Source organism: Notothenia coriiceps, unplaced genomic scaffold, assembly GCF_000735185.1.
Source record: "Notothenia coriiceps isolate Sejong01 unplaced genomic scaffold, NC01 NC01_scaffold00005173, whole genome shotgun sequence".
NCBI classification, from domain to species: Eukaryota; Metazoa; Chordata; class Actinopteri; order Perciformes; family Nototheniidae; genus Notothenia; species Notothenia coriiceps.
The window spans coordinates 265-25,607 of record NW_011337874.1 but is presented as its reverse complement, the minus strand read 5'-3'; the positions used below and the strand labels follow the sequence as shown (position 1 = coordinate 25,607).

Here is a 25,343-nt window from a genome sequence, read left to right as displayed (position 1 = left end):
CCCTGTGTGACGTCCAACGACCACTACACCACTGATCACACCTAAGAAACACACTCTACAGTACACTTAAGTTCTTAGAATTAAAGGCCCCGTGGTTTTTGTTAAAATTGTTGATAAAGATAATTATAAGTATTGTTGTTAAATTAAGAATACATCCTCAGCAATGAAAAAACTATGTACTTAAGCCTGTATCAGTGGCAAAACTAAAAAACATTTAAAAACATCATTTCATTTCAAATATCTATGCATGTTTTTTGAGTGTTTTTATCTATCATTAGTAATCTAGTACTACTCTATACAGCGAGGGAGAGCTAGGAATATGCAGAACCGAAGACAGCTAGATTACTGATAAACAAAACAGGAAGATTATGACAAAGACCGCATTAAAACTGTGACTGTCAGCTAGATGAGCAGAGTTCCTGTGTGAACTGAAGTGAAATACTGTAGAGATGGTAACTGTGTATCTTCCTTTGTTGGAATTTGTTCACTAAGCACTGCAGGCCTTGCTACTTCAGAAAAGCAAAGACTGGATTACTGTATTTATTCCTAAAAAGTTTTTTTCATTTGTTTTGTAAAGCACTTTGAATTGTCGCGTACAGAAAAGTGCTATATATAATAAACTTGCCTTGTCTTGCCTTGGATGACGGCCTTGTGCTTTAAAAAAAGTGACAAAGTGCATCCTGTATCTTAAACCTTTGAATAGATATAGCAGTGACGTCCATATTGAATGGAAATGAATGGAATATATTTGCATTGTTGCAACGGAAACGCATGTCCGTTGTTTGACATCCTTCCTCCCTCTATTCATACACATGTAGAATAGTTTCCTGTGTGACTTCCATCATATTTACCTGTGAGGTTTCTATTGATAATTGTTGGGAAAATACAAATGAGAAGCAGTGTGCATTCAAATAAATAGAGTGATAAAACAGTACAGAGAAAGAGAGGGGCACGTGAGGTTACTGTTTGAACTGTGAACGATGGTAAAAGGCAAATTATTATTTCTGTATAACTGTGATCTCTGCTTGTCTATGTGTGTGTGTGAGGACCACTGACCGCCTGCTGGGGGCACCACTTGGTCCAGCAGCTTCATGCTCGTCCTCTTCCAGATCTTCTTTATCACAGCTCTGAGCTCCTCATTGGCTTGCTCCAGGTTACCTTGAAAATGGTAGAGAAGGTGGTCACTTTGTTTAAAAGCACTAAGCTATCAATTCATTGGTTTATTAAGTGGTGTCTGGCTGATAAATATTAATTATAGCTCTCTCAAACACACACAAAGATCACAACACAAATCTGGATGTTTAATGTTATAATGAACACAATTCCTGATGGTATATTAATACAATGGGATGAAGCATAACATGCCCTTAGTTATGTTAACACAAACTACATGATGCGACTGAATTGTAGTGCAGTTATCAAATGTTATGTTTTCTGTAGGCCGTGGAATCAAACTTTTATTGAATATCTCTAGCTCCCTCTAGTGGAAAATTGTTTAACTGTATATGTCTTCATGATCACAAGGAGTTCAGACAGAGTTGTGAATAGGGGACTAATTTATAAAAAGGCATAGCTAGCATGACAGATATTAATAAAAAATATACCATGCGGCATCTCAGAGTTGATGTCTTAAATATGAGATCATCAAATCCAAGACTGCAGCCCCATAAGGACATCAATCAAAAATATTAATACATTTAAATTCCAAACTACAAAAGGCCACTCTGTATGTTTCTCTCCCTTTCCCTTACCAAACACAGAAGAGTTTAAACTCCCTTAAAGTTGTCGGCGAAGGTTTCAAAAACAGTATTGTACTTGCCTTAGTGGGGTTTCTTGGCTGTCATCTCAAGTAGCTTTCATGCCCGTTAGTTCCAGTGCAAATAGAAGGATTCTCTGCTATATTTAAAAATGAGTTGTTGAAAATCTCAGATGGCTTGAAGGTGCAGACTCACCTTCGGTTTTAATCTTGAGAGCAGTGCGGACTAGAGCGAACAAGGTGGCATTAAACATGACCGTCCCGTCACTGTTGAGGGGCATGTTCATCGCCACCAGACGCTGCAACAGAAATGCAGATATACCATTCGGATCACATGTAAAATGAAAGCTAGGGATTTATATGTAAATGTTGTATTATTGTCACCCACAATAATCATTGTCATGCATGTGCATAGTGTGTTTTGTCGTGGAAACCTACCTTACAGGCCACTCTGTGAGGACAGAGCTTGCCAAAGCCCAGCGGAGGCTGGATCCTCCTGAGCAGAGTCACCACGTCAAGGTGCTTAATCCTGCCCCTGGCAACAAAATACATAATACAATTAGGCACAACACAACTGAGACAAACAATCATCATCCCACGTGTGCTGAATCAAACCCTCAATAGTGGTATACTTTTTTGTAGGATTAGTAAGTGGAAAGATTTTGTTGATAGTAGAACTGCAACGATTATATGACTTATCAATTGGTCATTTGAAAGAGAAATTATCTGCTTTTTTGATTAATCGATTGATCAGGAACTACATTTTTCATATAAAATTTCCTTTTCGTTCTCCTTATATGAAGATTTCCCTGTTTTATATCATTTTTAACTGCAGATATTCTAGTTTTAGGCAGATAAAACAGGACATTTAGAGACACTTTATCATCGTACTCAGAAACTGCAATGGAGATTTCTTTTGATATTTTCTGACATTTTAATATATACAATTATTAGTAATTTTGGTCAGAAATGAATAAATAGTTTATAGTGAAAAATGATGTTAGTTGCAGCCATAGTTCTCTCAAACTGCGTCCTGACACTCACTTTGCTTCGGGGTCGTATTCAGACCAGATCCTTTTGAACTCATCCAGGTGATGCGGTCCCAGAATGGACCAATCGCGGGTCAGATAGTCAAAGTTATCCATGATGACAGCAACAAACAGGTTGATGATCTGAAACAAGGACAGGCAACAATATTTCGCATTTCTTGTGGTATTTTATTTCATACAGGAATGTGCCTGCTCAAACATGACTTCTACTGCACAAAATGAAATGTCTGAAGATTACCAGGAAAGCACAGAGCATGTAGAAGCTGATGAAGTAGATGATGGCGAAGCCGCTGCCGCAGGTTCTCTCCTCTCCGGGGTTGTATTCCGACTCTGGATCACACAGTTTCCCCGGCAGACAGGCCAGCATGATCTCCTGCCAGGCCTCTCCTGTGGCACACCTAACAGAACAAGAACAGCATCAACACACAAGCACAATGAGGGGTTTTACCCACATGTATTTATTTATTCATGCAGTTACTTATAATGGCTTATTGCTACACACCGGAAGAGCATCAGGACAGCTTGAGGAAAAGTTTGAAAGTTGTTGTTGCGGTTGATTTGTGTCCCATCCACCATGGCTATTTTTCCAAACACCTAAAAAAAGAAACATCAGTCTGCTCTATAGTCTTACAATAACACAGGAATTTTCCGACTTCAGTCCTAATGCCTCTAGTAACCAGTCAAGCTGTTCTCTTCATCCATGTCTTTCCAAATTACATTGTCAATCTCAAAAATGTGATGAATAGTGAATACATAATATTAAAGGTTTGCAGTGACCATGACCTTTGACCACCCAAATGTGTTTTTTTGAGTCTAAAAATATTAGAATCAAATCATTCATGGCCTTCACAAGAATTGGATGTTGAACTGATGCACGGACAAACCAAAACAATATCGCATAGGCATAATAAAAGGGTGGTAAATTAAAAACAAGGAAACAGTCACTCGGGGCACGCACATCCTGCATGGTTACAAACAGGCTTTAGATCATATTACCTGCATCCCAATTACAGCATAGATGAAGAACAGCATGGCTATCAGGAGTGCAACATAGGGGAGAGCCTGAGCGGGCAAAAAAAAGAGATAGACATAAAAAGACCAATGACCGCAAGAGTTATCTCTGATATGATGAATTAATCATTTTAAAGATTAAAGAGGGATGTTTATAGGCTGCATATGTTGCCTCCTCACCTGGAAGGACTTGATAAAGGTCCACAGCAGAGTCCTGATGCCCTCCCCCCTGCTCAGAAGTTTGACCAATCGCATCACTCTGAACAGGCGGAAGAAGGTGATGGAGATACGAGCGCTGTCCTCTGTGTTCTGAACGGGAGGAGGTTGGGATTGATTAGGGGATGAAAATAGATAAAACATCAAAACACAGACAGAATGATAAAGCTCTATCACTCACTCATTCATGCAGTCAGACATACAGGCATCCTTTCATTCATCATGTTTGAGTCATACTAGCATAAAAGTGGTGTCAAATGGTTATGAAGAAATCTTTCCATTTGTGATCTTTGGCATCTTCGCAATGACAACAATCAATGCACATGCAGAGTAACAGTGTTCGATCACAATGATGTGACCAACAGACCTGTAGGACATACAGCTCATTTCATTCTGTATAACTGATACCAAAACAGGCAACAGACAGAACATCTGCATTCCAAAGTAAAAAAACAAAAGACAAACTGTAATCGGGTTCTTACAATTGACCAATGACAAGAAACTCAAAGTAGCTTATTGACAACATGTTAGTAATCTGATAACAAACACCTGGGCAAGCTACGTGGAAATGAAAACATGAGACAAAAAGACCAAATAGTGTTTTCTGTACGTCTGCATCATGCCATGCGCCTAAACAGGATGTGGTCTCAACAACAAAAGTTAAACCATGAAATTGGAGCCAAAATGAAACAAACCAGGTGGATTAAAAACAAACAAACATTGAGAGTTCAATCACAAACCATGACACAACTATAAGTGACACCATAAAGCATCTCAATGTTTTTCATAAGTAAGTGAGCGACAGAGTGACAACAATTATATCTTGATTCTTGGTGATCACAGAATGGCGAGGGGCTTTCATCGTTTCCTTACCCCGGGCTCCACTATCACCTTGACGACTGGAATGGCTGTCGACTTGAAACCAAAAGCCTAAAGTTAATCCGAGTTACACAAACCAGCTTCACAGCACTGAATCATTCACCAGTCAATGCTGCATCAAACACATATCATCAATACCTTCGAATAATCATATTACACCTTCACCTAATAAACTACAAAGCATTACATCTTAAGCCACAAACATAACATCATCGTAAAGCCTTTCATGCAAAAGCTTTACAACATATCCTCAGCAGTGACGCCACACATGCAACAATGCAAGCACTCAGTGTTAGAGGAAAATGTGTTTTTCTGTGTTTTTTTAGAAAAATATAGGCGCATATAGGTGCTAACGTCACTTCTGAACAAAATGACGGCCCCGCCCACTTTGCACTAGCGAATCAGAAAATAATAGTTTCTCCTTGTCTTAAATCTGCTGAGTCATATATTGCACCTCAAACAACAAATAAATCCAGTGTTACGGTTTCTTTAGTTCCTCAACAGAAAAAAGTACAGTAAAAGAAACGTCTGATTTACAAATCACAGTTTAAGTGTAAGCTTCTGCCTGCCACTCGTCCACCAGCAGACCAACTGAACAAAGCTGTCTATGCCGTCTGACGGTGTATTTGACACGATTTTCCTATTTCTTGAATAATAATACAGTTTATGACAAACAGAAATATTGTTTTCTCGCATCACTTTCAAATTTAACAAGGAACATCTGCATTTTGGTATGAGGGTGCACGCCGAAAGTAAGACGGCACAGCGCTCCTGTTACCTGGTTTAGACAAAACCCTGGTACTCTATTCCAAAACTTTTCAGCCCGCGACCCCCAAAATAACAGTGCCCGATTGTCAAAGAAAAAAATGTCTATTCAAACGTTATCATTAATAATAATTTTTTTTTTAAATTATAAAAAAATGTAATCAATTTTTTTTAATATAATATATTTTTATTTTCCATTTTTATTTTGTAATCATCTCGCGACCCCCACTCGGGGTCTCGCGACCCCCACTTTGGGAACCCCTGCTCTATACTGCCTTAGTGATTACAGTAGCTGTTGAAATAGAAAAATAAGGACAAAAGCACATTAAGGGAATATGCTGAAAAGATTTGCCCTGTTTTGAGATGACTACTGTCAACATGTCTGGCTCCGATGTCCCCTAGACTTCTTGTTAGGATCAGACTTAGTTGTAGACTTTGTTCTTCTAGTATTCCTGAGCTGCCTGTTACGTCCTTTGCCGTTTATCAAAGGAAATGGATACAGAGTTGGAGGCGGACACTTGTTCTGCTTTTAGTGCATTTAAGACTTTAATTACCTAATGATTTAAATGAGGGCTATTGAAGTCTTCGTTCTGAGAGGTTTATTTATCTCACGAAAATGTGGATTTACAGGCATGTTTCTCAATGAAAGTCAGAAGGGAATAGTACTTTTGGGCCCCATGGCATCACGGTTACACACCTGCAACTGTTCTCATTCCCAATCACATTATTCCCCCCATCTTAGCTGTCCAACTCCTCTCTTCACTTGCACTTGTATATGTATTTAAGTCCTGGTTTTCCTTCATTCAAAGTGAGGGACAAACTCGAAAAACAAACATATTCATTTGGAAAATAAAACTGCAGCAAGCATTAAGTCAGTGTTAACAGCAGCTGCAAACAAGAATACAGTCAGAGCGGCTTTGATGTAGCAGTCTCGCAGAAATAAAGGAGGAACAGCTAACAAAATTATCACATGATTTTGAGCTGCATTCAAAGACAACAGTTCCAAATTCAAGTAAGACAATTACATTTTTTTTTTAAAGGAGCATAATTGTTCTCATAATAAACAAAATGATGCGGTTATACTTCAACAGCGTTAGTAATCACAACTTTATCATTAAAATGTGGTCATATATGACGGATGTTGGATGCATGAACAGATTAGGCATAAAACAAGAACGTTTTCATTTGAATGCAACTCTAATGCTTGAGAAAGGTCCTCTAGCTGGGAGCGTAGGAGCCCTCAGCTAAAGGCCCTCATTCAAGAAGGGGGTGAATGAGTTATAAGTAATTACTTACATTGATCTCAGTGATGGCAATGTCAACCACGCTACCCACAACAATTAAGGCATCAAACGTGTTCCATGCATCAGCAAAATAGTTCTGCAAGCACGAGCAACAAAGACACACAGAAAAGAAGAGAGAGACAAGAGAGCATGAAAGAAAAGGCCAAAGAAGAGGATTTTGAAAGATAGAAAGAGAAAAACATACAAAAGTTGATATTAGATTTTAAAAAAAGTGAGGTTGAAAGTCAAATCTGAGAGTATTAACTTGTTTCATTTCAAGAAATATTGTGTTTTCAAAGCTTTGCCGCTCTGTTTTATAAATGAACCAACATCATGAATCTTTCATTTCAAAGTGATTTATTCCAACTGATGAAGTGTCAGGCTGAAAGGGCTACCATATACTTAAAACCATACAATTTAACACAATATAATTCAGATGGAATAGTGGCTTTAATATAATGAATGTTTTGGCATTTAATGCACAGGTAGCTGATAGAAAGGTTCCAAGCTAATACGAATGTATTTCGGTCTATGGTGCTCATCAACCTCAAGAAAGGCAAAGACAACAGATTCATGAGTTGAATCATGAGCAGAAATGGGTTCAAGCCAACCCAAAAAGATAACACCATTAAGACAGGAAGGAAGGAAGGAAGGAAAGGAGGAAAGATGTGTAGGGCGGAAAAAACGGAGCATGGCGGCTGTAATGGTTAAAGCAGGAAGAGGGAATGACAGTTGGTCATGCTATTGTCTCTCTACCTGGCTCAGTATGATGTCGACTACACTTCCAATCACGACCAGAGCATCAAAGACGTTCCAGGCGTCCCCAACATAGCCCTGATTATGGCAGCATGCACAGCCAGCAGGGGGAGAGGGGAAGGCCGGAGAGGAGGGGGATGTGGGAAATATAGGAGGTTAAGAGGTTAGGTTGAGGAGTAAATGTGGCTCAGAGCCCAGGACAGGAAGAGTTTGAGGGCGGGGTTAAAAGTAGAGGGCAGGGCTTTCAGATAAAACCTCGAACTTGAACCTTTTTACAGCTTCAAAATAAAGGGAGCTATTAAGAAAAAACTCTAAATAAGATGTTTTAAGAAACTAGTGGAAGTTTGGCACATAATTGGATAGAAGAGAAGAGGTGAGAGGAAAGTAGACTTACTCTGGGTTTAAAGGCGATGAGTTTGAGGATCATCTCCACAGTGAAAACCCCTGTGAAGACCATGTTGAGGATGTCCATGGCATAGTTAAACAGATGAGACTGACCATGGTGCTGGAAAAAGACAGGCACACAAACTGATCAAAAATATAACAAAATATTTACTAATAATACAGGTAGTGCATTTCAAGAGTATCATGATATTTAAATTGACATACACTGTGTAAACAGCCTGCAATCATTCTTGGGAAAAAAGGTTATGATATCTATTGCTACAAAAAAATCCTTAACACATTTACAGAGTTGACACTTAGGTATTTTAAGTATTAAGACGTAATATTAGTTACCTGAATGGCCAGACACAAGGTGTTGAGGATGATTAGAACAAACATGACGTACTCAAAGCCAGTAGAGTTGACCACATACCAGAACTTGTACTGGTAAGGGTTTTTGGGTATGTAGCGGCGCAAAGGACGAGCTTTAAGAGCATATTCCACGCACTGACGCTGCAGTGGTGACAGAGAAAGAAACAAACAGACTCATGGGCAAGTGGAACTAAAGCAGAAATGTATAATTTCTAATATTCTCCATCTTTTAAAGAAGAAACATTTAAATGATGAAAAGAAGCACTATTTAGCCAGATCCATTTAGTTGAGATCATCTTTTTCCTACTACATTTAAAAGGTTTAATAAAGGCACCATTACAAAGAGTGATAGCTTCCTCTTACCTGGTTCTTATCGAGCTCACAGTTCTTGTACTCCTTCTCCCCTTGCTCCTGAAAAGTAACAATGACGAAACCGACAAAGATGTTCATCATGAAGAAGGCGATGATGATGATGTAGATGATGAAAAAGATGGAGATCTCGATGCGGTAGTTGTAGATCGGACCCATGTTCTCCTTGTGAGAGTCGATGGCCTTGTAGAGCAGACTACAGGGACACAAAAGACAATGGACACTCCTTATCCATGGAAAAAAGCTGTTCTCTTAAAGATACTATATAATGTACTTCAAGCACATTCATACTCACAAAATAGGGAAATTAAAGACAATATCGACTTGGTTGTATTGCTTACATTTTTTAAATGAATATTGTGGGTTCATTCAGGCAGACATAAAGGTGAAGGATTATTAAATAGTAACATTATAGTTATCTTGCCATTAGTTTTCTTATTCATAATCAAACCTACTTCATAAAGACAGAACTACTTACGTGGGCCATCCTTCGAAAGTGGAGACGGTGAAAAGAGCCATCATGGCCATGAGGACATTGTCAAAGTTGAAGTCGCTGTTGTACCAGATCCTCTCCTTCACCATGGGCAGCGCTGTGTCCCCGTTGTTGTAGAGGATGTAGTTACCTCTGTCAAAAATGTAATATTAAAGCAACCACAAGTATGCACTGACGTAGACACAGTCATGTAGGCGAATGACTAAAGTTGGAAACCATTTAGAAAAAAACAACAACTCACTTGCATTCTTCTGGGCTGGACTTTGCATCATCGGCGCAACGATAAAATTTACCCTGGAAAAAAGAACAACAGAGAAAGTCGGTGTCTGTGGATTCCGCTGTTAACCTCAATCTCTCTTTCCATCGTTTGACTCTACCTTAAAGAGCTGCACTCCGATACAGGCGAACATGAATTGCAGCAGCGTGGTGACGATCATGATGTTGCCGATGGTCCTGATGGCCACAAACACACACTGGACCACGTGCTGCAAAGGACACACAGTTCTACACTGTTAGTAGGAATACAAAGCACTGTATCATCAGCTAAGATGCACACACACATACAGATACACACACTGGGGTTGTCACGATACCAGAAATGTAGTTGTTGATTGCGTAATACTATTAGTAGCAGACAGTAATCTAGTACCAGTGACATTCCAGGATTCCAGACTCATAACTTCAGTAAAAATGCTCCAAATGGCCCAAAACTTCACAGGTTTGGTAACGATGCAGCCATCAACGCATCGAAGCGTATTATAGGATGTCATCAAATGCCGTTGCATTTCGACAGATCATTCGCCATCAAGTTAGTTCAAAAGTTTGCAGTTCAAATATTCTGCTGCTTTTCCAAGCCTTTTTACTTTCTTTTCTTCTCTCATCACACATTCAAGCCCCCAGTGTTCATGTATCATTTTAATCTAAATTCTTCACTTTCTTCTTACACATTACATTTCAGCATAGCAATTCAGCGTCAGCTTTTCAGCATAAAGCATTGCCACTAGCAATTTCTTCAGGAATTGTATTCTCTAGTTCATATTGCTGTTTATAACACCTCCACACCTCGAAGACTTCGGTAAACACATAATGACAATGTTGTAATTTTCTCACCCAATCCTCACTTTTATTGAATAGCGCTTTAGACCCCATTTACACGGGAACGTTTGCATTTACGCACCAAATTCGTTCTCAAAAAAGTCTTCCGTTCACACGCATTCGGCTCATTTAACGTGTCCGAGACCACTGGAAAACGCTGTAGTACATATGCGGGGCCTGTAAGTGGCGTAGTAACTTCCGCCACAAAATACACCAAAAGCAGCGAAGAAGACCCCCGAGCATGGTTGCCATGGTTACCCTTCTGTTCATGCCCTGCGGTGGATTTAGCAACATGTAGTTCATGTAATTCTCCATGTCCACTTGTTGCTGATGGTTGTGGTAGAGGAGCTATAGATTTTGCACCAACATCTGTAGCATGGTCGAGCTGTAGATTTTGGATTAACATCTGTAGCATGGTCAGTAGCAGTAGCAGTAACAGTAGCTACTGACCATGCTACAGCAGTGAGCAGCAGAGGTGGGGAGAGGTGAGGCTATGGCTTCATCGTTATCAGGAAAGTATCGTATAGGGCGTACACACTGAGCCGTTTGGCCCCCCAGAGCGTTCCGGTTGCAGATCTATCCACCTTGGGACCTGTTATCGTTTTCGGGGTCCGTTTCCGCGGTTCCGTTACGGCCTCGTGTGAACGAACGGGCTATACTGTACACGAGAAAAGTAGCAGATACAACCCGTTTTGTTCCCGTATAAACATCGCCTTAATGCACCACAATGTTACTCTCCGTTCACCAGCGGCTAAAAGCTGAAGTTAACTAGATCTAATATTCCCATTTTAATACAAATGTGTTGTTCCCAATGTAAAATTATCAGGGGAAAAAATATGCATACCCTATATGCATTTATAGTGAGTTCCCTGCCCCCAAACACATTTTCTATTGTCCCATTATCGTTCCATTGGGCTTGGCATGTGTCTGTACTTCCAGGTACTACAGTTCACATGGTTCCGTAAAAAAACGGGTACCATCATGTTTTCAAAATATTGGCATCTACTGTACCTCGTACGAAAGTGTGGGTTCTCGTGACATCCCTAACATACATTGTAGCGTGTTGTTATTTTCATTCTGACCTTTAGTCCCTTGGCTCTGTTGATGGCCCTGAGTGGACGAAGGACTCTCAAAACACGGAGAATCTTCACAACTGAGATAGCAGAGGACCTAAATGAGACAGAAAAAAACACCAGGGGATTCAGCTTAGTGATTTTAGGCAATGTTGACATTCCTTTCTGCTCTGTTACAAGCGGAACAAACAGCAACATATACATGTCATGGCAAAAAATACCACACATTTGCTCAATGACATTTCAACATTTAAAATAGAATTTAAAGATACATACTGAATGCCGAAGGATACTAGAGACACGCCAACGACCAGCAGGTCTAAAAGGTTGAAGTAGTTTCTACAGAACGCCCCTTTGTGAAGAAAAGCTCCGAACGCTGTCATCTGGACGAGGAAGGAACAACAGTCAGGATTAAAGAGGACAACACACACACACACCAAAGTGTACAAGGGGTGGCTTTAAGCCAGGCTGAAATGGGATTTGAATGACTGTTATTACTATATCAAGGACCTGTTATGTAAAAACTAATTACAATGTGCATTTTCTAAAGAACATTTTGTGAGTGACTAAAAGGGGCTTTACTGAATTCTTTTTTTTTCTCTTGTTGAATATTCCCTTGATTTTGCATTTCAAACATTAGTGTTTATGACAACAATAAGCAATATAATTTGATTAGCAGCTCCTGATCCTGCATTTACTGTTAATCCATGTAATGTAATTAGGGCAAACACACACATACACAGATTAGTACCTTTAATATTGTGTATGTCCTTATAGGTTCGAGCAGTATGAATATATATTATATTTTTGGTTCATTATTTTACAATTTAAATAAAATACATGTAAGTGTTTATTGATAAATAGATGGCAAGCTTGGATTCACATTTCCAAATACTAAAATCAGATGCGTACTTTTGTAGTGCACACACACACACACACACACACACACACACACACACACACAAATAGAAAGACAATATACAACACATCATGTTCAGACAGTGCACGAGGAACATAATTTAAAAGCCACTGCACTCATTTCCGGTGCAGATTAAGCCTTCAATCCTTTCCTGATTGAACTTTAGGCTCAAGCCATAATACTTGAGATTTACCTGGTGCAGGCATGTAGCGAGCAAAGGGGCAGGGGATTTTAAATCTAACAGCAAACTTAATGAAAATTGTTCCTGATTTTTGAGGATGTCTTTATTTGGGCATTATTTGGTGGTGCATTAATTAATAAGATACACGGAAAAACGATCAGATGTGTGTATACAGTATGCAATCAGGCAGTTGGATATAAAGCTTGATGTTAGTTCAAGTTCGAGTTCATCTCTCCACAGTGCAGAATATTTCCAATTCAATTCTAATTAAAAATCAAAAACATGTTTGTTTTTCCAAAAAAATATATAAACATGATTATTAATCTTCAAATTTATTGAAAAAACTGTTATATTTGAGCCAAACAAATAGTTATACTCTGGAGAGCCACTGGTCCATAAACTGGTCGAGGATGAAGAGGGAAAGTGGGCCGTGATTGACAGTGACTGACAGACAAAGTAATATCTGACAAAACGTATGATCTCCACTTTAACCTATTGGCGCCATGACAACAAGACAAGCAGGAGGCCATTTTGCACAAAAATTATAGAGACAAAAATGAAGGGAGGGAGGACGTATGCGGCAAGCTTGGAAGTGGTGGGTTGTTGCTGAGTCAGCGCAACTATTTGTTATTGTTTACCTTAATAAGGATCTCAAATGTAAACATACTAGTGAAGACATAGTCTGCATAGCCTAGGATCTGAGGAGGCAATCAGAGTGACATAAGCACGGAGGGTTACTGAAGCTCTACTCAGCACAGCACAACACAGCACAAATCTCATTTACCTTCAACAGGATCTCAACAGTAAAGATTGCGGTGAAAGCATAGTCAAAATAACCAAGTATCTGCAAGAGGCAATGCACAAGTTCAAGTCATCAAGTCATTCCAAGACAGCAAAATAACATTCAGTATTTATATCATTTAACACAGATGGACAAGGCAAGATCCTGATACAGTATTGTGTTGCAGTGATCTATATTGGTTAGTAGGGGAGAAAATAATTTGTTGTGGCTTTTTTAGAAAAAAATCCAGGACAACTGCCTTACGTAACATGCACTGGTTAAAATCTCTAATTACATAATTGTGGGTTGCTATTGTGTATCTACTGAGGCAGGTGGTAAAATGTCAATGTTAATTGAGTGTAATGAGAAAGATCATGCTTTCCATTGGCCTTTTTCACAGCAGACATTTTTACATTTTTAATGATAGTGTCTTTATAAGATAAAGTACTTTTATCGGTCCAAAAAAAGCCATGATAGTATGACATAGTATGGCTGCAGTCCAATGGTAAAAAAGAAACCCTAATAATGACAAGGAACAGGACAACCCTGGTGTTTATACATAATGGCTGCACTTTGCTTGGCTACGTAATTATATGATGGTGGGTGTTATTGACGTTGGTCTGCATTCATTTTAAATTATGCTGCTGCAAAGAATTGTGGTTTGACATTATCCCATTTCCTTTCTATGATGGTCCAGTGTAGCCTACGCTGAAGGACATTAGAAAGGAAGCATTGCAGCACCTTTCCTTGGCCTCTAAATAATCTCAACCAACTCTTATCAAGGCTGCCACTTAGAAAACTTGCTGACCAAAAAATACTTTTCATGGCAACCATGGACCTTGAAATTGAAGCAACAAAAGGGAACTCAGCAATCATGATTTTTTTTGCTTACATCTTTGCTTTTTCTACTGTCTCGTGTCAAAATATCTGCTGGGATAAAGGCTGATTATCAACTACCGTTACATTGTTTAAAAGATGTGGGATAGCCTTATGGGACAGTTATTAACTAAAGTCCAGGTGGTTTTCTACGTACGATATTGCGAGCAGAGAAGTTGCGGATGGGGTCCTCAGCAGCCAGAGAGACGGAGCTGAGCATGATGAAGACCAGGATGAGATTGGTGAAGATGTGATGGTTGATCAGTTTATGGCAGAAAACACGAAACCTACAGCAGAAAGTGAGGGTAACAACAAGGTTGGTTTAGTGACACATCTCACATTTGAGCTTCCTGCCGCTGCTTTAGAATACATCAGAATAGTTTCTGCTATAAATACATATCGGCGTGTGAGACTCACGGGTTAGTGCTGCTGAAGATGAAGAAAGCGCTTCCCGTTGGGATGGGCAGAGTCTTTTCTTTGATGGTGAGTTCAGACAGCCTCAGGGGGCGGGGCCCCAACGGGACTTCTGGAAGGTTTTCATTATCTTCTTCATCGCCACCTGCTGGGAAACAAAACTTATTTGAATCCCCCTGAACATGAAAACAATCCTTCAGTTATATATGTACTCTCACCGCGGATGATCATGGCAACTGGAAGAAACCACATGTGTATGCCATTCTAACATTTACCGCTTTAAACTCTTTACTCCCCAGTCAGCTGTTTTTAGAAGGCTGATACAATTCAGATAAATGTGCAGTTTTAATGTAATTTTGATCAATATTTTCACTGTCAGTTCATTTTTGTTGCTTTTTCTCAGTTTCGATTGAAATTCTGTGATTCATTAAAACATTTGCTATTCATCGTCTGCCAATAATGTGAAGTATCTTGCTGAATCTTGCAAATCATATTTAATCACTAAGCTAAAAATAAACACAATAAACTTGGATGGATTCATTTTGGATCCCAGTAGTACTAAAGACAAGTTAATTATACCTGGAGTGTTGATGGCAGGATATGTCTCCTTGTCCTCCTCCAGCAAAGCCTCTGCTGGCTCCTGCAGTCAGATTAAGCATTAAATAAATACAAAATGACTGAGATAAAAACTTGTTCAAAAAACAATTGGAGTAGAATTTACCTTGGTATCTCCATCCTTGATGTCTATTATAGCAACTCTCTTCTTGTCTATGCTTGCTTCTCTGTGAGAGACGGATAAAACAGAGTGACTAACCAGGCGGAAGGCCGTTTTCTCTGCCAATGGAAAGTTCTTGTAACAAATTTGACAAAGATCTACACAAACAATAAAACAGAAAATGTGAACGACAATTAAAATATGAAATATGTCACTGTACTTGATGCTATTCTTCCTCTTCTTGGCCTCCTCTTCCTCCTTCTGTGCTGTATTGAGGCTCTCTGCGTCTGCCAGGTTGTCAACAGCGATGGCCAAGAAAACGTTCAGCAGGATGTCTGGAAATGTGACTTAAAGAGGAAACACTGACCAACAATTAAAGACGCATCTGGGATTAAGGAACATGGAACAATCAACTACCAAACAAGTGTTAGCGTTTGTAGGATACAGTTTCCGCAGATGAAGAGAATGATGAAGTAAATGCAGACCACCATTCCAGAAGAGGCGTGGCCACCGTACGCCATGATGCCGTCATACATCACTGTATTCCAATCTTCTCCTGTCAAGATCTGGCAAACATGATATGCAGTTAAAACCATTTCCATCATTTATTCTAATACCCAGTGAAGAAACTGTCAACCATGATGCAAACATGAACTCACATGGAGAACGACTAAGAGACTAAGGATTGAGACTGAGAAAGCGTGCCGAGGGAGAGAAACCTCAGACGCTGTGAGCGGATGTTACAATTTGCCATTTAAACGGAGTAAAGTCGAACACTCACCTGGAACACAGTGAGCAGGGCCTGGGGGAAGTTATCAAACGTGCTCCTTTTGGTCACAGTCTCGTCAAAATTGAACCTTCCCCCAAATAGCTGCATGCCGAGCAGGGAGAAAATAATGATGAAGAGAAAGAGCAGCAGCAACAGGGAGGCGATGGACTTCATGGAGTTTAGCAGAGACGCCACCAGGTTACTGAGAGACGCCCAATGACTGGAGAAGAAGAAATATATGAGTTAATGAAGGACAGACACACACACAAACTGAAACGAATCAGCTGAATGTGCAAAGTTTCTCTGTGCTCATTTGAAATCAGTTTTTGAGGGGTGAGACTACAAGCAAGACTTTTGACATCACAACAAGTGTGGAAGTCAATCCTGGTCCAATTTGCAACCTTTACAAGTGAGTATCCCTGTTGATATCAGAGGAAAGACCGATAAGTTCTGCTTACCGTGTGACTTTAAAGATCCTTAGAAGTCTTACGCAACGGAATACAGAGATACCCAGCGGAGACATAACGGCCAGCTCCACCAGGATGGTCTCTACGATGCCTCCGCACACCACGAAACAGTCAAAGCGGTTAAATAGGGACACAAAGTATGCCTGCAGGCCCAAACTGTACATCTTCACCAGCATCTCCAACGTGAACATCGCCAGGAGAACTTTGTTGGCTACATCTAAGGAGAAGGGGATACAATTATCGGACATCTTGTAGTTCAGCCACGTCTTTAAAAGAACTGACCTGAATACATGTTATACAACCAAAAAGAGCAGAAAATATCAAAATGAAGATACCCTGTACTTCCGTCAGCCAGTCTGGCTGATTGTAGTGCTCAGAGGCGATGGTGAGAGTGTTGAGGAACACCAAGAGGATCACCAGCCAATAAAACGTCACAGATTTCACGGCTGTTCGACTCTTTCTGCGGCAGAAACGGTTCCACCGCCTCCACTGACGACTGACAGAAAGATATTACAATTTTAAAATGAATGGTCAGAATACTTGGGGCCATTTTCAGAAGAGTTAGGTTTAGAAATAAGACCAATAAGTCTAATAAGTATTTCCTTGAATTTCACATATTTTGGAATCAACTCTTCTGGCTTTGGACTTAACATATGTATATATTTGATAATTACATGTTTCTTACATATACAGTTAGATGTGGTGTAATAACATGGAAGCACAGTTTTACAATTAGTAAAAGAGGAAAAAAGCTGTTACGTAAAGGTCTTGGATGGATTGAAGTTAAGTAAAGGGGGAAAATAAAAGGAAACTGTAGTGAGATCAGAAATTACAATGATGGGTTGGATATATGACATGAATCGCATCGAATATTAGATCAAAACATTGAGGATTGGAAAAATTAAAACACGAGGTAAGAGTGACCCATGCAGGATGAGTTGAATTGATTGAATGAAGAATGCATATGCCATGCACTCTCATACAGTACCAGGGTACTAACCTGAACTTTGACTTAGATATTTTTTGACTGGGGGGAATAAAAATTACGCAGATTTAAATTAAGGTCAACAAAATGTGCATTTGTGTTTAACACACATATTAATATACAACAGCCTCTGGGTCTATTGGCTGTACAATACTCTTTTATTGCCCCAATATGTCACACTCACCACAGCGGCCCACAGCAGGGGGACTTTTTATCCTCTCCGTTGTGATTGTCCGTGTTCGCCGACTCTGTCTCACTGGGCATGCTCGCTGTGGTTTCACACACACATACACAGGAAATCAACGTGAGATGATAAGGTGTCAAGTTAGCAAAAAGGTCAAAGTAAATGGTGTCTTGAAGGTACATGTTGCCCATTAAATTTGCATTGTACTAGCTTTTTCTATTGAAACACATGCATTTTTGTCTTGACTTGGTTTCATATTAAAACAATTTATCTTATCAGCTGACAGTAAACCAACAGTTCTTGTGGCCTTCACTATACAATGATGTCATATGTTTAAAAGATCCACTCCAATTTTTACTTTTCCACTTGAAGGTATGTCAAAGGACATTTCTTTCATGTTTTACAAAGTTTCCAAACCCTGGAAAACCGACTTAATGCATGTGTAAATAGAAATTGCGGTGTGACACTTCTCAAAGTTTGACATTAATCAAAGGAAATGATTTTTTTCCTTAATAAGAGTTTGTTTTAGCTCTCAAAGAATGAGACTGACAGTCACTAAAAAAATATAGCATTTTCTAAGGTTTCTGCATTAACAGTGAGTGAGTACATAATGCCAGACCTGAGTCAAATTTGACTTTTTAAATCATTCATGTTTTTAAAAAACAAACAAACATATCGATTGGAAATACAGAATCATAATTTGAGATACAAATAGGGTTACTCAGATAAGAGTTTACGGGTTTACATATTTAGTCAGACTATTTGGTCCAGGTCTGTGTACTGCTACAAGTATGAGTTCAATAATCACAGTGTTATAGCATATTCAAAATAATTTAAGATGTACATGCATAAAAAGTTGTTTTTATAAATGACAAATGAAATGAAGTTGACGATGGTTGGATGAGAGATCTGTACAAAAATACTTACCTCTCACTCATAATGTAGTAAATATAGTCACCAGATTAAATGAAAACATTGTTATGCTTTTTTTAAACATCAAGATGGGTCAGGATGAAATATTCAAACTCATGCTAAAATAAAATGTTGATGGATGAAGAGTTAAAGAAGTAAGGAACAGGCTTGAAACATGTTCATCCAATTGGACATTTGATTTAAAATCAATAAGTAATTATTAGCGTTAGAGCGTTAGAGCGTTAGAGTTCTTGAGTTATGGACAAAAACGCCTTGGTGAGGTCACATTGACCTCGAACTTCAACCGACAAAATCCAATCACGTCATGCTTGAGTCCATGTAGATATTTTAGTCAAATTAGAAATAAATCCTGGCAGGGAAATTAATATATTGCAAAAGGTACAAACGGACAACTCGAAAACCGCCTACAGCTATGGCAGGTGTGTTAGCAAAAAACAGATTATATACTATCTTTAAACACTTTGCGGGTGCTACTGTGTCCTTACAATGCTAAATATTAACTTATATTCAAAAATAATTGGTACTGTCTGTTGTGTTAGAGTGTTACCTATAACTTTTCTGTTATTGTTCCTTATATAGTAGGCCACTTTCCCATAATCTGCTTCTCGGTCACTTCTCTCTCATTCATTTCACTATAAAGGCTTTATTTACTGCTGGCGGGCAACATAATGCAAAGTCTAAAGGGGTTCATTGCTAATGGATGATCAGGTCCATGTTTTCCGATTAAATTTTTTTTTTTTTATAATGAGGATGCAGAGGATCAGATTTTGATAAATGAAACTAAGGGCATGCAAACACAAAAGCACAAGCAAAGCATGTGCAAGCGGAGGAGCCCTCCAGGACCAAGATGAACTGTCCTCATGAACATGCTAAAAACAACACACACTCCCACACACAAACACATTTACCCTGTGTCTCTGTGGACTGGGTGAACCAGCCAAACTTCCCTTTCTTCTTCTGTGTGAGGTCAGCCAGCGTGACCCCTTGGTGTTACCAACATGCAGTTCACACAGCCAGACAGCAGAGGAAGCAGTGAGTCAGTACACAGCAGAACAAGAGAGAGAGGAATGTACGGCAAAACAGCTACAGTACTACATTACTACAGTACAGACACAGGTACCATGTCCAGAATAGCTACAGGTGTAAAGAACATACAGTATTATTGTCTAATGATAAAAGACAAACTGCAGAATCTGAGCATGGAATATATTTTTGCTATACAGTTAAGGATTTATTTCTAGCAGAAAGGGGTTCGGCACAAACAAGCAAAGAGAAAGGAAAACATATATCTACCTACTGAAGTGAAAAAGTAGTAAGTAGTAATAATATGTATATTATTATGTCAGCTGACAGAGAATGAATGCAGTACAGACATTTAAATGATATGTGTGAGGTAGTTTGGAGAGTTTGAGGTAGTTTGAGAGTGTTAAAATGCCCTACTCAATACATACAGTATATCTCGGTACTAATTATATACAAATATTAACCAATATTAACTAAATTCTCAAAAATGTCTCATTAAGCATTTTAAGTTAAAAGTATTCTGGACATAGTAACCAATACCACATTATTAGACTGGAAATAATTAGCAATTAAGGAGGAGAAGATAGAAAGCAGAGACTTTTGGTAACAAGAAAAGAAGATATGAAGAAACAATAGGAAGAGAAAGGGCAGAGAGGGGAGAAAACTAATGTTAGCAGCAATCTACAGACAGTTAATTACAAGGCACACAGTCACTGCAGGGATCAAAGAAAGAGTTAGTTTGTTTGTCGCGTCTAAAGTCTACAAAAGCAGCAGAGGTAAAAGTAGGGTGATAACTGGAGGATATCAAAAACTGACAGCACAGGCACAATCTGGCAGCGGGGTGCACTGACGCTGATAGTGGATCAATAAGTAGGTGAACAGCGCGTGGTGCTGAAATAGCCAATAGTTTGGGGTGTGAAAAAAATAACACCAGCTCACTAAATCATTCAAACGTAATGTTTACTTATATGTGAACAGTAACAAAGTTCAGTCAAAACATTGACAACAAAATCGGAGAAAGCCGCTTGATCATGGAGGGCGAGGGGTGGTGGTGCATATGCTGCCACCCCAGTTGGCAGCGTTGCTTTGAAAGAAAAGTTGATTCAAAACGCACTAAAGCTTTGGATCTTAATAAGCTTGTGAGCAGTGGTGGACTGGCCATCTGTAGAGTCGGGAGAATCACAGAACGGCACCGCAACGGCACCGTAACACCCCCCCCCCAAGCATTTGAACGTGTCACATGTTTTAACAATCAATTACTTAAAGTGGACCTATCATGCTATATTTGAATAATATATTGTAGGACCATACCTATATAAGGCATATTTATACTTTTTATTTTTCAAAATACCAAACAGATCATGCATTTTAGCCATTCCTCATTTCGCTCAATTTAACACTGTCTTTGCATGGGCTTATTCTGTGAGAGCAGCACCATCTACAGGCCTGGCATATGTACTACAGTGTCTCCAGCGCTTTCGAACGGCAATGTCCGCGGCTGTCCACTCCTGATTGGTGGAGTTGGCCCAATAGCCGTAGCGCCACTTCTGTGACGTGACAGAAGTGTTCAAATCTGGATCAGTCTGTATCAGATCCATTGCAGCCCCTTTTTTAGAGATTTGGGTATGGAGGAAAATAGAGAGGGTTGTGTTTTCTGACACTTGGTGAGTTCCCTGGAACACCGGGGACACATATTCATGTATAAAAGACATACAAAAGTGCATTTTGCATGATCGGTCACCTTTAAATAAGCCTTTGACTATGTTCCGGCCCGCCATCTAGTGGTTCAGAAAATGTTTTGCCCAAGGCCAAACTTAATTGCCAACCCCTGGCCTAAAGAATCTCTTGAAATGCTTCATGCAACCACCCACCCTGAACGTTTACTGTCGTTCAAGCAAACAGTCTGCAGCCACTTCCTGTTTACTGTTCCAGTAAAATCACAAACGTGAACGTCTTCTAGGTATTTGAATGCTGTTCAAGCCTCCTGCATATCACAATAAGCAATATTTTTTTGTACATACACAAGACCATACATCCACAGTTACCCCTGTGTTGTCATGGTGACCACACACACAAGGCCGCACCATAGAAAAGACTGAACATCAATGCAATGCTGGCGCCCACTTTCTTAGTGCTACCTCAGAAGCTGCTTCCACGGCTCGAGTCACAGTTTTCACTTGTTAACACCTCTGTTGTGACACAAAACAGTGAGAGAGTGGAGGGGCAGTATTTTACTAAAAGCCCCTTATTATATCCAATAAAAATATAACTGATATAGAGATGATCACGAGCATCTTCATGTGTAATACATTGATTTTATTTGTATGTAAACTATACACTGTGCCACTGCAACACATTCAAGTGATGTAAGCAAAATAAGACACACAATGACCAAAAAATGGCGGCCTTGTAAAATAAGAGAAAAAATGCTAAGTCATATAATGGTTTTGTCGAAATGCATTCTATACTTAATGTTATCCATATTTTTGGATGCATACTGCTTGAATTAAAATGAACTGTAATTTTCCGGTGGTATGATTCACTCTTGTAGAATAGACCTGGTGTACCAAACTGCACAAGGGGATGCCTGGATAAATATTTTATCAACTGCATTTTTTAAGGCGACATTTGCATGTTATCCACAACCAGCAATATGTGATACTGTCCCTACAGTATGTACTGATTAGAGACCTGTCCTTTTCTAAGGGTAACCTGTCGGTCTGTACCTTTTAGGTGGTCACACTCACATTCTTAAAAGAGTTGGTTACCATCTGTTTGTGGGAAAAAGTAATGCATTATTAGCTGAGCCAGCGCAGTGTGTCAGATGCATACAACGTTTTCTTTATGACATTCAGTGAGCTTTTCAGAGTGGCATAACAACAGATGGATGAGTAATGGTTTGCCCTGCTCATCTGCCTCCTTTCACTATCCATGAGACCAAGAGATGTGCAACATTATTTAAAATTGAGAAAATCATAATGGTTGGTAACTCACAGCTCTGTTTGCAATCCTTATGTCCCAGCTTTAAACAGAAAGGGACACAATTGATTAAATCCAGGAAACTCACGGTTCCGCTTGCCCTCCTCGTCTCCCTCCTCATCGTTCTCGGGGTCGATGTCCTCTGCCTGCGTGATCCAGTCCAGGTATCCTTTCAGGTCTTCCTCTAACTGCTGCTTCTCTCGTAGCTTCTGGAAATCTCCCCGAGCTTTGGCCTTCTCTCGCTCTTTGGAAAACTCTCTGGAAAGGGCAGAGTGGAATGACTGTCAGCTTTCAGATAACACCAAACAATCTACTTTCTAACCCTGTAATGACATTCCTTATATTTGGGAGATTTTGAAAATGTCTGAAAATGTTCTTAGTGTTTGAAGTATTTTGGTTGAGAAATAAAGGACAACATAATGTCTCAACACATACCCACTCAATACTCCCAAAACCAAGTTGAGAACAAAGAAGGATCCAAAGATGACCAGACTGACAAAGTAGACCCACGGCAGCTCGAAGCCCATTGCGTCATTCATCTGAATAGAAATACAAATTCTAAAATATTAGACATGGTTCATTGATATTTCATGGACATATTAAACCACTCTATTGTTTTAATGCCATAATCACATACAATTCCTTCCTGTGGCATAAAACGTGTCGTGAAGTGCACAGCTTCCCTCTAGTAAACCTAAAAAACTATTATCTGACAATTCCAGGAGAAAAATTGACTTTTCCAAGACCAGGATAACTGAGTAAGTTATATAATTATATTACATGTTTGCTTTGACATCTAGTTCATTTTCATCTGTTTTAAATATGAATGACTGGTTGTTTGTTGTGTTGCACAATAAAAAAAGAATCATGAAATGACTGAGGACTTTCTAATGGGTTGGGTTTAGGTTGTGTGTCTGCAACCTTTTACAGCTTCTGCCAGTAAAAACCACATTTACCACTTATATGCACTTTATAAACTACGCTATTCAGTTTTATACAACCATACCAATAATTTAGAGCTTTTGACTTTTTGTGTTTACATTTTTCTTCTGAGCACAGCCACAAAAAAAGGGTCAATTTAAGAATGTAAGTAATCTCATGTACCGTCAATATTAGTGTTTGTGTGTAGGTTATTGTGTCATTTGTGGAGAGCGGCCCATCTTACTTAGCTCAAAGGTTCCAATAATTTAGTACTGGATGTTACAGTAGATATAATGTAGTCTTGAGTTTGTCAAAGCACATCATTTCCTTCAAAGGAAAATAAGCTTCAGTGAGCTACAACTAAAACTAGAACAGGACATGTGACCACTAGAGGGCAACATGTAAGAGAAAACTTGGTTAGTAATGAGTGGATGAGTTATTAGCAGATGTGATATCTGCGATGAGACAGTGGAAAATACTATAGTACTAAAGTGTATTTTAATAGAGCTGGGAACAAGTTAATAACTGATGATTGACCATTTAAACCCAATTTCTAACATTCCAATTAACCTCAACCCTATGCTTTTCAATGCACTGTCTACATGCATGCAGTTCTACTCTAGCACTTGTATTCCTTTTGAAAGAAATCCCTACACCAGCTGGCTTTGCAGAGACGTCATAATGCATCGACTCTGCAGCTATGTTTAATTTGTTTCAGTAGGAAAGGTCAGAGGTGAGATTTAATCTATCCATCCTTCGCTATCCTTCTATCTATCCTTCTTTAAGGTTTGTCGAGCGTCCATCCTTCACCATTTCATCAGCAGTAATAGCATGGGATTGCCATGGTAACACATACGTGTACAAGAGAAGTAAAGAGTCTGTGAGGAAGAAAGAGGACGGCCGAGAAGGAGGCAGAGAGGTTCATTATTCCATCCATGAGGGTCTCCATCAATAAAAGGATGTGGATGGATTTAGATGAAAACTCACTCTGAAATGAGCTTCAGTGCTCAGTGTTTTGGATAATTAAAAGCTGTTGGTGACCATTGTTAATGAGGCTGTGGGTTTTGAAGTGAGGCTGGCCTCTTTTGGTTTTAAAATACTTATTATTAACTCAAAGATTGGTAATGGTTCAGCCTACCGCTCTCATTTGAGATTTTATATTTTAGGTTCTCGTTGTTCATGTAGCAGCAGTGGCGACTGGTCATTAGGGGCAGGTGGGGCACAGCCCCACCTAGTGTCAGCAGAAAGTATTACAAATAATGATTACAAAAAAATGCAATAAAAAACAATATAAAATATATTTTAAGATCATGTTTAATCATCTGATTCGTCTGTACATTGCTGTTTTATTCTGTGTTCTTCTAATTAGTGTCTACAGTGTGTGCTTGAGCTGTTTAGAGCCATGTGGGACAAAACCCGATCATTCCCTCCCTCTCACTGTGTAAGTGAACGGTGACTGTAAAAACTACACTGCGCATGCTCAGAATATTGTCCTATTTAATGTGTTTGGCAAAAAAATAATGAAAAATGGGGTGGCGAAGTCAAGCCCACTTACTTCCGCATCATGGGAACTTATTCCGAAAAAATAATACATTGAAGTCAATGGAGAGAGAAAACTTATCTTTTGATCCTGTTTGAATTGTGCCATGAATTACACATATGTTGTTTGTCAATCTTAAAAAATCATTTCCATGT

The 25,343-nt window shown here is 39.2% G+C and overlaps 1 protein-coding gene across 1 annotated transcript; it reads right to left on the bottom strand.

Moving 5' to 3' along the window:
* Positions 1–1,056: 1,056 nt before the first annotated feature.
* Positions 1,057–23,266, bottom strand: LOC104942817 (voltage-dependent L-type calcium channel subunit alpha-1D-like; the record flags this gene model as incomplete). Its single annotated transcript, XM_010768115.1, has 33 exons — positions 23,163–23,266; positions 22,816–22,985; positions 17,793–17,877; positions 17,624–17,650; positions 16,959–17,119; positions 16,615–16,840; positions 16,169–16,376; positions 15,833–15,953; positions 15,608–15,722; positions 15,394–15,454; positions 15,252–15,312; positions 14,676–14,817; positions 14,416–14,545; positions 13,386–13,445; positions 13,240–13,299; positions 11,778–11,884; positions 11,511–11,598; positions 9,711–9,818; positions 9,575–9,627; positions 9,319–9,465; positions 8,835–9,036; positions 8,454–8,612; positions 8,110–8,220; positions 7,716–7,793; positions 6,961–7,056; positions 3,997–4,146; positions 3,802–3,867; positions 3,308–3,399; positions 3,044–3,203; positions 2,801–2,928; positions 2,195–2,291; positions 1,953–2,055; positions 1,057–1,158 (listed from the first exon to the last, which is right to left on the bottom strand). Coding segments are annotated over exons 1-33 (3,778 nt in total), but the record flags the coding sequence as incomplete, so codon positions are not given.
* Between the last annotated feature and the right edge of the window lie 2,077 nt (positions 23,267–25,343).